The sequence below is a fragment of the Anarhichas minor genome, unplaced genomic scaffold (assembly GCF_050575085.1).
Source record: "Anarhichas minor isolate MPS153535 unplaced genomic scaffold, ASM5057508v1 ptg000003l, whole genome shotgun sequence".
NCBI classification, from domain to species: domain Eukaryota; kingdom Metazoa; phylum Chordata; class Actinopteri; order Perciformes; family Anarhichadidae; genus Anarhichas; species Anarhichas minor.
Genome location: NW_027466449.1, coordinates 16,557,929 through 16,574,116, shown reverse-complemented (window position 1 = coordinate 16,574,116; position 16,188 = coordinate 16,557,929). Strand labels below are relative to the sequence as shown.

The 16,188-nt window shown below is 44.9% G+C and overlaps 1 protein-coding gene across 1 annotated transcript in view; it reads left to right on the top strand.

Moving 5' to 3' along the window:
* The window catches only part of plxnd1 (plexin D1), a 61,317-nt gene that overhangs the window by 35,930 nt on the left and 9,199 nt on the right, over window positions 1-16,188 (top strand). The window contains exons 15-25 of the mRNA XM_076100076.1: window positions 1,281-1,420; window positions 2,150-2,329; window positions 2,718-2,802; window positions 4,524-4,793; window positions 7,495-7,644; window positions 9,658-9,772; window positions 10,359-10,466; window positions 12,003-12,115; window positions 13,092-13,196; window positions 14,288-14,418; window positions 15,950-16,148. Of these exons, the coding sequence (XP_075956191.1) occupies window positions 1,281-1,420; window positions 2,150-2,329; window positions 2,718-2,802; window positions 4,524-4,793; window positions 7,495-7,644; window positions 9,658-9,772; window positions 10,359-10,466; window positions 12,003-12,115; window positions 13,092-13,196; window positions 14,288-14,418; window positions 15,950-16,148 (1,596 nt within the window). The remainder of the gene's footprint in view (window positions 1-1,280; window positions 1,421-2,149; window positions 2,330-2,717; window positions 2,803-4,523; window positions 4,794-7,494; window positions 7,645-9,657; window positions 9,773-10,358; window positions 10,467-12,002; window positions 12,116-13,091; window positions 13,197-14,287; window positions 14,419-15,949; window positions 16,149-16,188) is intronic.

Genomic DNA, 16,188 nt, shown 5'->3' with positions numbered 1-16,188 from the left:
CATTCTTCTTCTTCTGCGCTCTCTTGTTCCTTGTTCCCCACTGGGAGAGCCTTCTCGAGTGTGTCTGTTGAGCGTTAACAGATGCGTTTTATGATTCTGAGGAATTCTGAGGAGTGTGTGGGAATCTTCAAACGTCCATCTGAGCTAGCAACTGAGCACCATTGTCATTCTTCACTCGCTGCCAGCAAAAACAAATATGGCGATTGTTGGAATGTCCCTTCGCTGTGAATTCATCACTGGGTCGAGGCGAGCCAGCCAGCATTGTGCTAATTGACCTCGACCCACACAGTTTCCCATTGGATTTGGAGTATTCAGTCAGTGGAAATACCCATGTAAACCCTTTGTTTCTTTTTGTTTATAGACAAAGAGTTGTTTAATAATTCAGTGCTGGAACGGTCTATCATTTCAGCAGCTTCTAAGAGCAGCTCTGCCTGCAAGTGATCCCACAGAGAAATTACCACGATCCTGTTGATACACGAGGATGAAGAAAAATCCAGAACAACAAAGAATTAAGCCGTGCATGGGAACTCCTCCCGGGTTCTGGTTATCCCTTTCTGAGAGACGCTCGGTGTGAGAGGGGTTAATAACCGATGGGTGTTAAAGGGGAAGATGTGGGTGAAAATGGAAAACAGTTTTGGAGACAGGAAATGTGCCTCTGCTGCATCTCCTTCCTCGAGCCTTTAGACGGAAACATCTGCCTCCTTGTACCAGCTCTGACACACAAACACACAATAGGTCTCCTCCAGCCGTGCACACAGAGGAAGTGAGTCCTGTCAGTGAGGATAAGAGGTTTCCCTGGAGGCGAGGTTCACGGCGGGGATAGAAAGTTCGGAAAGAGGGGGAGAATGCTGATGCTGGTAGCTGCAGAGCTGGACAGGGATATTCATCTTCGCCCCCAGGAACATTTGTGTGTGTGTGTGCATGTCTTTGCATGTGCATATGTGACAGTGTGTGCATGCATGAAGATTATTGCCTCTTAGTATAGCTGTCCTGCAAGCTTGAGCCCAAAGGCCTGTTGGCTTCGGCAGCACGTTAACATATTGCAGCGTGGGCTGTCTTCACAGTTTCCTTCACTAATTTACTGTTGTAGTCAGCAGCTGTCTCAGCCAATCTCTAAAGACAAGATATTTGAATCTCAAAAGGGCGAGAAAAGATTTCATTCGGGTGTCAAGAAAAGCATCATAGATCACAAAACACAGTTTGAGTAAGCCCGTCTTTTCCAGTGACAGAAGCCGTCAGATGTCGAGTGATCAATCTGACGTGTTGTCGTCTTTGCTCAGGTCCCAAAGCTGCTGTCACTGGAGCCGAGGAAGGGCTCTCGTGCTGGAGGAACCATAGTCATCATCAGCGGGGAACACCTGGACATTGGCTCTCAGGTCAGAGTCAAAGTCAACAACACGCTGGAGTGTGCCATCACAGAGTGAGTACTGCTTATTTTAGAGTGCTTGTAGTCCTCCGCACTGGCGACGGCCGTGGTCGGAGGTTTTTTGTTTTAGGCTTATCCGAGCGTCCGTTCATTCGTTCTTGTGAACGCAATATATCAGGAACGCCTGGAGGGAATCTCTTCAACTTTGGCACAAACGTCCACCTGAACTGAAGGATGAAGAGATTAGAATGTTGACCTCACAGAACATGTTTCCGACCACAACTCAATAATTCATATGCTAATTATGATAACTTAACACAAATGTCTAATAGGATGAAACAATGAGGTGATGACATTTTGGACAGACGTGGATGTAAATGCCAACATGACTTAGGTTAGCAGGTCAACCACGAGGCGATACTTGTAGTTAAGTCTGTGAGGCAGGTCCAGGTCAAGTCTGTCAGAGTCTCTTAATACTGACACGGGATTGTGTCATTTAACAGTGCTGCAAATGCATAGAACTGATGATCAAGGCCACGCAAGACCTGCATGAAGCTGTCTTCTGTTTGGAGCGGAGGCCTTTTACCGGGTCAACATTTGAGAATTGAAAGTGTTTTGTTTTCAAATCTCAACTAAGAACCATGCCATCTTTGTTAAGAACAAATCAAGTCTCAAGTCCTCTGTTTTTGTTTGTTTTTTTACATAAGTCCAACTCAAAACCAAAACCAAACATTTTTTGATGTTGTGCAGCCATAATGTTTACTTCTGGGTTTTTTTTTTTAGGAAAACAGATGAAAACATTGTGTGCACCATGCCTCCAGCCTTGCAGGCACTCACTGACTCAGTGGCAGTGTGTGTGGAGTTTGAAAACCTTCCCTGTCAAAGTGCAGAGCTTAGCGCCACCTACACCTACGAGAAGAACCCCACCATCAGCTTCATCCACCCCAAGAAGAGCTACCTCAGGTGGGTAGACTGCTTTACATATCACGAGTATTAAAGCCAAGACTTAAACATCTGGAGCTGGAGGACTTTGTGATTCCCCTCCTAGAGTCACTGACATAAGTCATTACTGTAATGTCATCCTGATGTGCAGCATTTTCTCCCTTTTGTGTTCTAAATAGCACAGCATGCGTTTGACAGTATAGCGGCATGTCTTTGATGACGTGTGTGCGGATTTGCACTGCAGTCGAACTGTTTTGCATTATTATCTGGTCCCCTGTTTCTCTCTTGTTTTGTTGCAGTGTCCCAAAAGTATTTGCATACCAGTATGAATTTGACACATTTTTTTGTTTCATGGCTGAGACGTGACTCTCTGTCCGTGTCTGTGTGTGTGTGTGTGTTTGTGTTGCAGTGGTGGCAGGACCATCACAGTGACGGGCCAGGGTTTTGATCTGGTGCAGAGCGTCACCATGGAGGTGCTGGAAATTGGAGAAAAAGTGAGTAATCAGCTGAATTGTTTCCTTTTTTTATTTGATGAAACTCTGTGGGAACTCATAATTAAGAAGAACAAAAGCTAAAACTGTGTTTTTAATGTGTCATGAAGTCATCACGCCTCTAACAAATCTAAACTCACAAGACTAGTTTCACATTTTGGGACACAAATGAATAGAAATCTTTTCATATAACTCTCAAGAAAGCAAATTTATGCGGATTCACCCATAATGTCAAACTATTTCTTTAAGAGAGATATACAAATCCACGGTTTAAGGTGAATTCTGAGGCAGGTTTATCGGGTCATTAACCATCTGATAGGTGAATGGAAAAGGCATGACATGCGTGCACAAACAATGAAAGAAGTGAGAATATTAATATAAGTAGTATCATCATTCAGGAGACTCTTGTACTACATTGTGTACTAACAAGACATGCAAAACAGAGGCTCACAAATTCAACACACACAAAGCAAATAAAATGAGCGATAACTATGTTAAATAGAAATATGGATTAAAGACAAGATTATGCTGCATTGTTACAAGATTATGCTGCATTGTTAGACACTAAAAAACATCCATGTCAGAGGCACAAAACATAAAAGCATGCAGAGTATGTGAAATATATAAATCAGTCAGACACAGCTAAACAACAATAAAATAAATGCATGCAGGTAGATGAGGGTCGACTGGCAATTTCGAGACAGACAGACAGGTGATAACAGCCGACAACAGGAAGTTCAGCACGGACAGATTGAGGACAGTAAGGTGCAGTTACATTCTAGTGCTGACAGAGCTGGGTACTAACTGACCATTTCTTTAATTGAGCTTTAAATGATGTTTGTAGTTCTCTAATGGTCACTGGGATGGAGTTTCATTCTGGTGCAGCTTGTACAGAAAATGCAGACTTTTCTTTAGCACCTGTCAAGTTAGCATAGGGCTAAACCAGAAGTTCTCCGGCTCTGCCTGTCGGAAGCCTCTGGTGCGCATTTACAAATCGATTCACAAACTATTTTCTTACAACGGGGAATTATCTGTAGCCAATCAGATGTCTCCTCCGTTTTCAACCAATCACACATGAATGTGCCTCCACGAGAGTATATTTTACGTCATTACGTCATATTTTTTCGCTACAGCAGCAATTATGGTACAAATATTAAATGCAAATGTCAAATGCACGATATATACAATAATAAATTAACTAACTAAACAGTGGTGCAAAGATTTTCTAACCAACAACAAACAAACAACAGAGTAACGGTGTTATAGTTTTGTGATTGATTTGGCCAGAGGTGATTTATTGTCGAGTGTTATTGCAGTGGGCAGGAATGTTCTCCTGTATCGGAGCTGGATGAGTCTGTCCCTGCAGTAGGTGGTGGAGAGGGTGGTCCGGGTTATCCAATATGGATAATAGTTTCTTCAGTGTCCTCCTCTCCACCACCTTTTCCAGAGTCTCCAGTTTGCAGCCAATGATGGAGCCGGCCTTCTTAACCAGTTTGTTAAGTCTGTTGGTGTCTCCGGCTCCAATGCTGCTCCCCCAGCAGACTACGGCAAAGTACAGTGTGCTGAAGCTGGTGTGCACAAGTCAAAAATGCTTAAGTCAAATCATTCAAATTTGGTTTGGTGGTTTAAAAACACATTTTTCTGTGGTGTGACAAACTCAGGCAACATTTATTTTTGCTTTACCCAGACTTTAAGCTACTTTGTCTTCTCTGGTTCTTCTCCAGCACTGCACAGTGGTCTCCTCCTTCACGATCACCTGCCCATCCCCGGCGTCCAGCCAGTCCCAGCAGACCTCAGTGCAGTTTATCTTAAATGGAATCCTCTACACTGGAGACAGACCCTTCGCCTTTGATGGCGAGGTGGAGGAAGAGGAGGAGGAGCCACATAAAGGTCACTTCTTGTTGGAGTACGTGGAGGACCCTCAGTTCTTCACTGCCAGCAAGGAGAAGCTGATTAAGCACCACCCGGGAGAGCCACTGACACTCGTCATCAACGTGAGTGACACTGCTGAGACAGGAAGTTCAGATTAGTGCTTCACTGTTACGTTGGTTTCCTGATAAGTCGAGCGAATGTTCACCTTCTATTAGAAAATGTATGTTTTCGAGTCAATGCTGTCCACCTCTCATTGGATGGGATGTTGTTTTATCGATTACATACACCGTACGATACACTGTGTGGTTCAATACGACAGTGCAGCAATTGGTTGCAATAGCACTAGGGTTGTATCATAAATTAAATAAGAATTCAATTTGCATGTCAAATCGTAATCCTTTTAATTCACTTAACTATTTAGGAAAGATGAGATAATAATTTATTAGTCCACCGCCAATATCCAATAATATTTCAACAATATTTCCAACCAACTGACAATGCCATCCATAGAGCCACGCTGCTAACACGGCTAGTAATCTGACGAAAACACTGATTAGCCTAGTGTGATACTATCAGTAGAAAACACTGACTATTGACAACCTCAAAAACATATTAATATTCAACATAGAACAACTGGTGTATTCTCTAAAGGTTTGCTGCAAACTGACTGTGAGCAGCAAACAAGGCAGAGCGTTCCTTTATTCATATTCACGTAAACCAGAGGCACATAGAGCACATCAAAGGCCCCCTCCGCTGAGACATGTTGATTTCAGTTGGGGGGCCTGAGGAGGGGGGGGGGGATGGGGGGGGCGCAGCTTAGTGGGAGGTCCCGTGTTCCCGTGGTCTGGCTGATCCAAGCACCTGTCTGCATGGATTCATCTCCCGAAAAGGGCTGCTGGCTGTGACACCGTACGACATTCACATGCTAACAGCACAGACATGGGAGTCTGAACACGACGCAGCTTCCTCTTCATGTGTTTGTGAGTGTCGGAATGAGGCCCCTGCAGGAATCGCTGCCTCAGCCGGTCTACACAGGCGACTCGTCTGTTGTTTCCTGTTTTTTTTTTTTTAAAGGAAGGTGAATTCCTCTTGCGGTGGACCTTAAGGGGGGAGAGAAGAGAATGCGCGTGTTTGTTTAATAGGGCGCTTGTTAGTCGGCCTGATCCTATATTAAGGACCTGAGCAGGAATGCGGGTGGATTCAATTTGCTTTCATTCTGTTTTGGCCTTTAAAATCCATTGTTTTGGTCCAGTGAGTTTAAGTGTGAAAATCCTGCATTGTATGTATTGTATACAGTTTGCTTTACAATATGCTCAAACATATTTTGTACGATTAATGCACAGTGTGTGTGTGTGTGTGTGTGTGTGTGTGTGTGTGTGTGTGTGTGTGTGTGTGTGTGTATTACGAGTGTGTATGCGTGTTTGTGTGCGTGGGTGTGTGTATGTGTGTGTTTTGTCTGTGTTAGGAAGCATTGTTGACAGAGACCCAGGGGGTGGCATCCTGCAGTAGGGACAGGACAGGGCCCTAAGGGTATAATCAAAGCAAGGAAGCACACTGGGGATAAACACACACGCTGCCTCACTTGTCATTCCAATATTAAAGGGAAATTGCAGTTCCATACAAATAGGGTCTTTCTTATTTCTTGGCATCATTCCTATATATATATATATATATATATATATATAATAACACGGTACATAACCAGTTAACTGCAGAGTTCTATGAATGATGTGACATCCCCAAAAAAATCAGTTTGACAGGGCTTAAGTCATTTAGAAGAGAAAACAGGTGAATGGCAAAATGATTGTCCAATTTGTCTGTTTAAAAATATTTGACAGACTGACTTCCTGGTTTGGTTTTACCTCCAAATAAGGTGCTATGTAGCAATACTGGTGGCTTGTTTACAATCTGTCTGATCATCTGTCCACTCATGTGTCTATACAATGATAATTAACCCTCTAAAAATAAGAAGTTGCAACCCGAACTTTTCTTCCAAGACCAATACGAGTGACCTTTTGAACTAAACATTGAGTCAACAAACTGTATAATCATTGTGTTCTGTAACTGTAAGTTAAATACAGAGACTTGTTAAGTAGAAATCCATAGAGCCTTGCTGCTATTGACCTCAAAGGGCTATTCCATTGCTTTTGTATTGCACTTAACAAAAGCTACAAAAACAACGGATCCTACATTTCCCATGATGCAACTTAATGGCATCTTTCTTAAAACCCTCCCTGCCTGGTATATGTCTTTCAAACGTCATGCCACACAGGCTTTCTGTTATAAATCAGTAGTCTTCACTTGTCATAGGAAACAGAACTTCAAGTGTAAAATCAGAGGAGTCCCCCTTTTAATTAACCCCGTGAGTGAGAGCATAGGGCCCGCATTGAATCAGGACAGAGTTGGAGCAGTTTATTCCAACAGGCTCCTGTAAAGGCCCTGAGAATGTTATTTTAGGCAGAGGCAGGGATGACTGTCAGCGGGTTTGTTTGTAGAAACTTCCCTGGCCATGTGAGAGAGTCAGCGGGAATGTTTGCTGCTTTAAGCTGAACTCCAGCCCAAACTGGAGGATTTTTCAGTTGGCTTTCTCTGTGTGACAGCTGCAATGACAAGCCTGCCGCAGCTCGGTTTCTCGGTGTGTGTGTGTGTGTGTGTGTGTGTGTGTGTGTGGGTGCATACGAGAACGCATATACGTATGTCTACATGTATGTTGCTGGTTAAAGCTGCTGCGAATGAATGTTATCTGTGCCGCTTCAAACCAGGCCCCTCTAGTCTCCCACATCTGACCGGCTGACGGCTGTTTTTGTTCGTTTTCTGGCGCAGAAAGGGCCGAGCGTTCTGGAGCTGATGCCGGAGGAATACTCTGTGATGATTGGCCCCTATCCCTGTAACATCAGCTTCCACAACGACCAGCTGTTTCACTGCACCATCAACGGACTGCTGAGCTCCAGCGAGAGCGAGCTGCCTGTCACCGTAAGTATGCAAACATGTACAACACCACAATAGAACACAAATACGACCTTGTGTTAAAAAATTAGCCGGATAGACGCTGATTATTTAAGGATATCTCCCATCTGTCACGCAGTACTCGTAAGCCAAACATCTAGCCGGAATCCAGACCATCTGTGATATTCATTGAGACGGATTTGATCCGATCAGGTCCACGCACTGTCAGATGTGTGTGTTTGTGTGTTTGTGTGTGTGTGTCTAGGCATTATGAATGGTTTATAGTCTCTCAGCATGCCACCGTGAATCAGCAGTTAGTGTGGGTGGTGAGCCGTCAGTCTGCGCCACAGTAGAACAGTTAAATGTTTACCACTTCCCCTTTTACCTCTTTAATCCCTTATCAGCTCGTCTGTCATCACCGACTCATTCACCTATCACACACTATCTGCTCACGGTCTTCTGACTCAGCGATGATCTCGCTCATCGCTTGTGTTTTTGTTTCGTCTCCCTCCATCGCAATTAAAGGTCTTAATCAAGACGTGGTCGAGCACTGCGCAGTCCTGATAAAACCACTCTCTTTCCTCTACCCACGTTCCCCATCTGTTGTTGTCCATGCTGAGAGGGCTTTATTAAGGGGTGGGGGGGGGGAGTGTTCATCTATATTTAAATAAGAGCCAGACTGTGAGTGGTTTGCCTAAATAGCTCAGAAACATATGTTACTCTGTCTCTTTCTGGAGCTGTTTCCCCACTTTGACACAGAAATAGAAGGAAAGCTCTTTCTCGGTCTCTCTCCTCGTCTACCTGTGGCTCGCTATCATCCCCACCCAACCCCGTCTGCCTCTCAGGATGTCTGAGAATAAACACAGGCAATTAGCAAAGACATAAAGGGAGGGCAAGGGTCAAATGAGAAGTCATAACACGAACGGGTGGGCTGCCTGCACACGAGCAGTGAGGATGATTGGTGTGCGGATTCGACAGGGGAATAAACAGACATTTTCCTTAGCGTCGGCAAGGAAATGCATACATGTTGGACCCGTTGCATAGCTCATGGCCATTTATGTTTCTTCACTTTCTTTCGGTGGCACATCTATTTTTACACGCCCGTGTTTGGCTCGGCTCTGAAATGGAGCTGAGCTGCAGGAGTGGATGTGGGGAAGGAGTGTTTTTGTACCCCGAGAGAAACAGGAACACGGAACAATAGCATTTTCCCCTCCATTACACCGGGCCACTCTCTGGAAGAAGGCCTTCTCTCGCTGGTCTGGGTAAATAAATGCCTGGACCAGAAAGAGGAAGATGGAACGAGAAAAGCAGGAGGAAGCCCAGTGAAGCAGTCCCCCCCCACCCCTCCCCAAAGGGAGAGCAGCATATGAGGGATTTGGTCTGAGGATTGGAGGCTTTTTATCTGAGGCTTTTTTTTATGAAGTATGTTCGGATTGGGGAAGAAGCGGGAAGGATGTGAGGAGGGACCACAGAGGACTGCTGACTAATCAGGAGGCAGAAGTGAAAGTCCTATTCTTGTCACATCTGGGTTGCTCTGAACCGGGTGACTCCTATACAGCTCGTTGCAGCGAGAGGCCATTTTTCAAAACCTGCAGGGTGTAATTTATTTCTGTGTCTGCACCTGTGTCCATGAACAAAATGATGCGTCTGTGCATATGTGCTTGTGCACAGGTACCTGTGTTCCCACTAAGAGCTGCACATGTAATTGATACTCCAATACAAAGAACATACTTAATGCAGCTCTGCTCATTTCTTCTCTGCCTCTGTGTCTTTCTTGTCTTCTGAGAATTAAATTTGCTTTTTCAGCTGATAATTATGAGGTAGAGTATTGCCTTAGCAGATGTACAAGATTTACAATCATATAATGCTACGTTTATTAAGAAGCAAATACCACGAAGACAACCAAGTATCCAGGGAGGTATTTAACAGTAGCAGATCTACTTTAGCATGTAATGGTCATGGTGAGAACCGTAGCAGAAAAAGCGCTAAAACAAAGAAGCGCACTCCAACTTCACGTGTTGTCCCTCTTTCTCTTTCCAGGTGCAAGTGGGGAACTTCCGTCACACCATCGCCAAAGTGCAGCTCGGCGGCAGCGAGCTGGCCATCGTGGTGTCCATTGTGGTGTGCTGCGTGCTGCTGCTGCTGTGCACTGTGGGTAGGTTGTGTACACATGCTCGCCAGACAGTCCATGGATGTGTGCCTGCTGTAGCGATGGATGCTCCAGATGTGGAACAGATAAAAGGAATCCGGGGGTCATAGTTTCCCGCACTTGCTTCATCCCTCGTCAGCACTCAAAGCACAAAGACCCCAGTGTTCCCCTCGCTGTCTGCTCTGTGTGGCTGTGTGTGCGTACCGTATTCTTTATTCTTTATACGACTGAGGCAGGTGCATGGGTGAAAATTGGTGCTATGGTGGATTTTCACACATTCCTGCTGTTGTATGTGTTCTCAGATGTTCCCAGAAACCTTATTTCTTGTTCGATTTTTACGTGTGACACAACCGTTGAAATAATGTGTGCACGAGAACGAGAACTTTTTCATTTACATGTTCTCACGGTCGGATACATTCATGCACATGTTTTTCACAGGCTCACAAAAGATGATACAAACCCATTTGTGAACTTTTTAGACACATTTTTGATCCGACAGATGATTCTCTGGTTTACTGGAAGCTGTCGGTGTGTGATTACGGTCTTGTTGGTTGAAACGTGCCGTATTCAAACTGCACTTTGTCTTTCTCAGCTCTTGTAGTGTACTGCACAAAGAGCCGAAGGGCAGAACGCTACTGGCAGAAAACTCTACTTCAAATGGAGGAGATGGAGTCCCAGATCAGAGACGAGATCCGTAAAGGTGTGTTTACACAAGAACCCACACAGACACGCACACACACACACACCCTATACTATTGTACAAGCTCTGCTCTCAGAGTTGATTAGACCTGAAATGATGTTTTGTTTCGATTGACATGAAAAAAGAGCTTGTGGGAAGACAGAAATATTGATCACATATATTTGTGTGTGTGTGCATGCAAAATGTGTGTGAGATTGTTTCTAGTCTGAAGTGGGAGGGAGATACAAACAGTTGACAGATTTGTGCCGAGTAAGCGTGACTCATAAAACACAGCGTCTGATAAATGATCAGTCACACACACAGATGCTCCGAGTGGCCACATCGCCTCTGATGTGTCTACGCTGTAGAAACGAGGCCTCTGTGTGTTTTTAGTGCTCCTGCTCTGTCTTTTCTAGGGCATTAGAGTAAAGCCGTGCGAAGGCCACTCTACGTCTGAGCAACCAGATTTATTGCGTAGAGATGCGGGGGGGTGGGGAGGTGGACGGATAGAGAAAGAGGAATGGAGGGAGGAAGCGATAGGAGCGGGAGTCAGGGCCGCGAGTCCGAGGAGAAGCAGAAGCGTGGGAGGAGTGGGGGAGAGGAGGGGAGGTTATTTATTCAGAGGACACAGATAGATTTGTGGCCGAGTTCAGGGTGAGTGTGCAGAAAGCGAGGGATAGTTCCACTTAAACGATAGACGTGATAAAAGTGGAAGAAGAGGGAGTGAAGGAAGATTGTTTTGGAATTGACATATTCCAGGTAACAGGAACGGGAGGGCCTCGGTATTTTTGGGAGGTTTTGCATGTGGGCCTCCTGCGTCTATTCAGGAGTTGATGGTGTGAACTGACGGGTGGTTTAGGGGACACTTTAGCGAACAGGAGGATGAATAACCTGGAGGAGTAGGTAAAATATGTTTCAAATCCCCCGGGTCTAGTATTCCCCTTCTTTCTGCACAAACGCAGTCGGAGGAGAGTAGCATTGTAACCCAAATACGTCTCTCATCCTGTGACAGGAAGAGCTTTTCCATAAAGGGATCTCCAGCGTCTCATTAGAGGCGAACATTATCCTCTCCGAGAACATGCTATCCCATAAAGTGGCTATGGTATTAGCACGCGGATTTAAGTCAGTGTCTGCACATGCTGATACTGTTTCCGCAGCATGTAAACCTCAGCCTGCACACATGGTTTGGATGAGGGACTGGATATGGCCGCTCTGATTGTCGTGTGGTAAATATTTGCCTGCATGCCGTGCTAGACTGGCAGCGACAGAGAAAGGGGGGCAGGGTGTTAGAAGATCAGAAGATCTGTGTTTGGTACATGCAGTATTTGAACTAGAATACGAAATTTGATTTAGTAAATTACATTATACTGTAAGTCACATCTAAAATCTCTTCCACCAAAATCAGCCAGATTTTTACAGATCCCACGGTTATTGCATTAGTCTGTGAAGATATTTCTGACTCATTCTGCTTAGCAACAAATGAAACTTGAGGAGCCAGAAACAATCCAAGGATTCAAGACCTTTTGGGTCTTTCTGTTTCTTTTTTCTTCCTTTCAGGCTTTGCAGAGCTGCAGACGGACATGACAGACCTGACCAAGGAGCTGAATCGCAGCCAGGGCATCCCCTTTTTGGAGTACAAACAGTTTGTCACACGCACGTTCTTCCCCAAGGTGAGAAAGACTATTTTCCCCCTGCTATCTGATTTCGACTGGCAGACTGACAATACCATTTTTCTCAATGGGGGTTTTAATAAATATTCCCCCCCCCCCCCCCTACATGTCACATATTTCCCACCGCTTGTAATATGCAGGATGAAAATTCACCTTGAAACTTTTAAACATACGTTTCGGCGTCTAGGGAAGTGTAGCTCCGTGTGGCACCCTGCAGGAGAGTTAATGTGTTCTCCATAGGTAAGCATTTTTCTGATGTGTGATCCACCCTGAAGGTAGACTGTGGGTCTATCTGTCAGTGGGTGTTTTTCCACTAATGCAGACACACACAGCTCAGCGGGCTTTGTCTTCCAACCACAGGCATGGACTTTCAAGGAGACGGAACAATGACGGGCACTGAGACAAGGAAACTTTCCCCCTGATTTCTCAAAACATGCTCCTCACACACCCACACTGTTTTTGCAAGTATACAACAGCAGCCGCGCTGGTTTGTTGCAGTAGACACTGGACGCTGTTTTCTGTCGTGAAGGAAGTGAGTGGGGAGAGTGTTGAAAAGCTGTTTAGACGGAAACGTAAATTCAAGAGTTGTTGCTTCAGTATCGTCTCTCCGTAGTTTTTCCGCTTAAACAGCAAACTCATGACCCTTTGTTCTTTTTCTTCCACTAAAGATTACACGCACACACAAAACAGTGTTAGACACAGACTCGGACACGCAATACAAGTCAAATGCGTCTGTCCTGAAGTGACAGATACATTTGAAAGGTTTGCATTGGGTCAGGTTGTCACTAAAGCCATTAAAGCACATGACGTTTTGTGTCACGGTGTTATGTTCCTTTTCATGGTCAGTCAGGGAACTATTCTGGGTCTCAAGGCCAGCTCTTTTTGTTTGTCCCCTGTCTATCCGTGTCCCTTTGTTTTACAACTAGAGCTGACTTGGTATTACGACTGTCTGTAAGTATCTTAATGTGTGTTTCAGATGTTTTCCGATTACGAGAAGAGTCTGGTCCAGCCCGCCTACGAGAATGACGGCCTGGGCCCTCGAGTGCTGCCGGAGACTCACCCGCTGCTGCAGGACTGGAAGGTGAAGGGTTAAGCCATTAGGCTGTCCGGTTCGGCTTTCTTCTGCCACAGTGCATTGATTTGGCTCCTTTTCTTCACTCGCCTGCTTCTCAACTAGGTCACGCTGAAGCTTATTAAGGTTTCACAGTCGGCTCGTTGTTGATGAGGAGTAAAGAATAGCATATTGTGCTTTCTCTGCCATGGCGCGCTTGTTATAATGTGTGTGTGTGTGGAGTGTGTCAGTGTACTGTATGTGTTTGTGTGAACTCGCATGCTCTTGTGTGTCATTCAGTGGTTTCTAGTCAGCGTGACGAACATAATTTCAGCTTGTCAAGCAACACACTGCCCACCAAGTTGATGGCAGGTGGTTGACACACTTCCTTCCCACTGGCTCTTGGACAACCGAACAGTACGCTTTTCATCGAAATCCATTTCTAGTTGTGTGTGTTTAATGGAGGGGCGGATGGGAGTGAAAGCTATAAAGAGAGAGTGGGAGAGGGAGCGTGCACGTTCACAAAGCTCTGTGCGAATGGATGCCGTAAGCGAAAGCACACACGTGTGTGTGTGTGTGTGTGTGTGTCTGTGCGCCTTTACGAAGACAGAAAGTAGCGATAGCAGCGCCGGTTTTGGGTCGGCAGCCGGGGGAGGCTGTCTGGTGGTGATGAAGTGCCTTGGATCCACATCGTCTTCCCAGGAAGTGTTTTCCAGGTCACAGCAAATAAATCTCACAGGCGGGCATTTATCTTAATGGACACCCCTGTTCTCCTTCTGTCAGGCTGCAAACCACACCATATGGCTGCGGTCCAGAGGGAAGACTTCATCCCACTGCTGCTTAGTCGCACCCATAGATAGGCCATACTCATTAAGTCGACTCGGCACATTTAGAGGCAATCACGCACAGTCGGGGAACGGAGCGGGAGATACCGATACCAGAGAGGGAGGTGCCTGAAGAAGCAGAAGGAGGAGGTGTGATAGAAGGATGAGGTGTTCACTAGATGGGTCACCCGAGACAAGAGGCGGCAAAATAGATTAGGGCGGGCGCAGCAGGTGTGTAATGCAGTCGAGGTGAAATCACACTGAGAAATAACTGTTTCATCTCCCTTCTGACCTCAGGCCACCAACACAACAAGGCCTAATGTAGAGGAGGGCATCACTATGTTCTCCACTCTCCTCAACAACAAGCACTTCCTGGTCACGTTTGTCCACGCCTTGGAGCAGCAGAAGGACTTCGCAGTACGAGATCGGTAAATGCATCAACTGTTTTTTTTTTTCTCAATTAGTTGTTGGATCTATAAAGTGTCAGTGTTTCCCAAAGCACAAGATGACGTCATCAAATGTCCTATTTTGTCCACAACTCGTAAATATTCAGTTTACTGTCACAGAGGGATAAAGAAAGAAAACACATTTAAGCAGCTGGAATCAGACCATTTAGAATTGTTTTCTTTAAAAAAGTCGAGTCAAATCGAGTAATCGATTATCAAAATAGCTGCCTACTAATTTTAACAGTTGACAACAAATCAATTAAGTGTTGAAGCTTTAGTGTTATAATGGATTGCACCATATTTGGAGGTGTTTTGATTTTTATTAACAATGGATGAAATGGCAAGTGGGAGGCGCTACTTGTTATAACAAGTCCACAGAGAAACACCACCTGATTGCAGTTCCTCTCACCTCTAGAGAGCGTCACCATCATTCAGCTCATTGTCTTGGTTTTAAGGCCGACAGCGGTACTGTTTTCATTCACTCTCATTGCTCTCCTCAGCCTGGTCTCCAGCCACAAATGGCAGCTCTTTTCAGCAGAAAGCCTCTAAGAACCACTGTACAGTACACTACCTGCCCATGACCAAAGCAGACAGACGAAGGTAGCAAGTAGCAAGTAGTGGAATATCTGCTAAAAAAACCCAGATATGTTTCTCAGGAGCTGGTTTAGACTAAAACAGAAAAGTGGCCAAAACATCAATGAATGCAGATTCAATATTTTAACTCCTAAATAAGAAAATGTTAATGAAGCGGACTGAAATACTTCACTCATTATCACTAAACAATCAAAGTAGGAGCCTTAAAAAACTAAAGTGAATTTTTTTAATGCTTGATATAAGAAAAATGTCACAATATAGATTTCATAAAATTGTAATAGGAATGTTATAGTGTAGTATACAATAAAAATGTAATACAAGTCAAAGAGTAGTATGCCATAAAAATGTCATAGTATAATTAGTTGTAATTATTGTGTGGTTTGTGAATCACATTCAGTTGTATACGGAATGTGTCTCTATTGTTCCAGTGTTTAACACAAGAGTTTCTTCTCTTTTCATGTCTGTAGCAGCTGAAGAAATATCTTTACTGTTCAGACAAAGTGGTTGCTTCAGCTGTGTAAATGCGTAGTCATTCATCAGTGTAGCTGTTTGGGTCCTGATGTCCTTAAACTAAGCCAGTCATTGTGGAGAATCAGAGAAAAATTCCAGAGGCAACACCACATCCCTGTCCCAGCTCAGTGTCAGCACTTACTGACTGATGTCGCCCCCTTTCTCCTGGATTAAAGGAGTTTTGTTAGGGAAATCCCCTGCACCTCTGGACTCACTCACGCAGACACTCCCTGCATTAGATCAGTCCTTTATTTGGCTCTGCAGTCATAAGTGCTGTGGGAAGGATGAAACCTTGTTGTTGTTGTTTCTGTACTGTAGTTATTTTTAATCCTCCACTGACCACTGGGCACTGACGGGGCATGTTTTTGCTCATCCGTCTCCTCTGCTCATCTGTTTTCTCACCCTTCAGATGCAGCCTTGCGTCTCTGCTCACCATCGCCCTCCACGGTAAGCTCGAGTACTACACCAGTATCATGAAAGATCTACTGGTGGACCTGATCGACGCTTCGGCTTCCAAGAACCCCAAGCTGATGTTGCGCCGCACTGAGTCCGTTGTGGAGAAAATGCTGACCAACTGGATGTCCATCTGCATGTACAGCTACCTCAAGGTGACGCTCAGGGAAGCTACGAGGCCGGCTTGATTAAGAA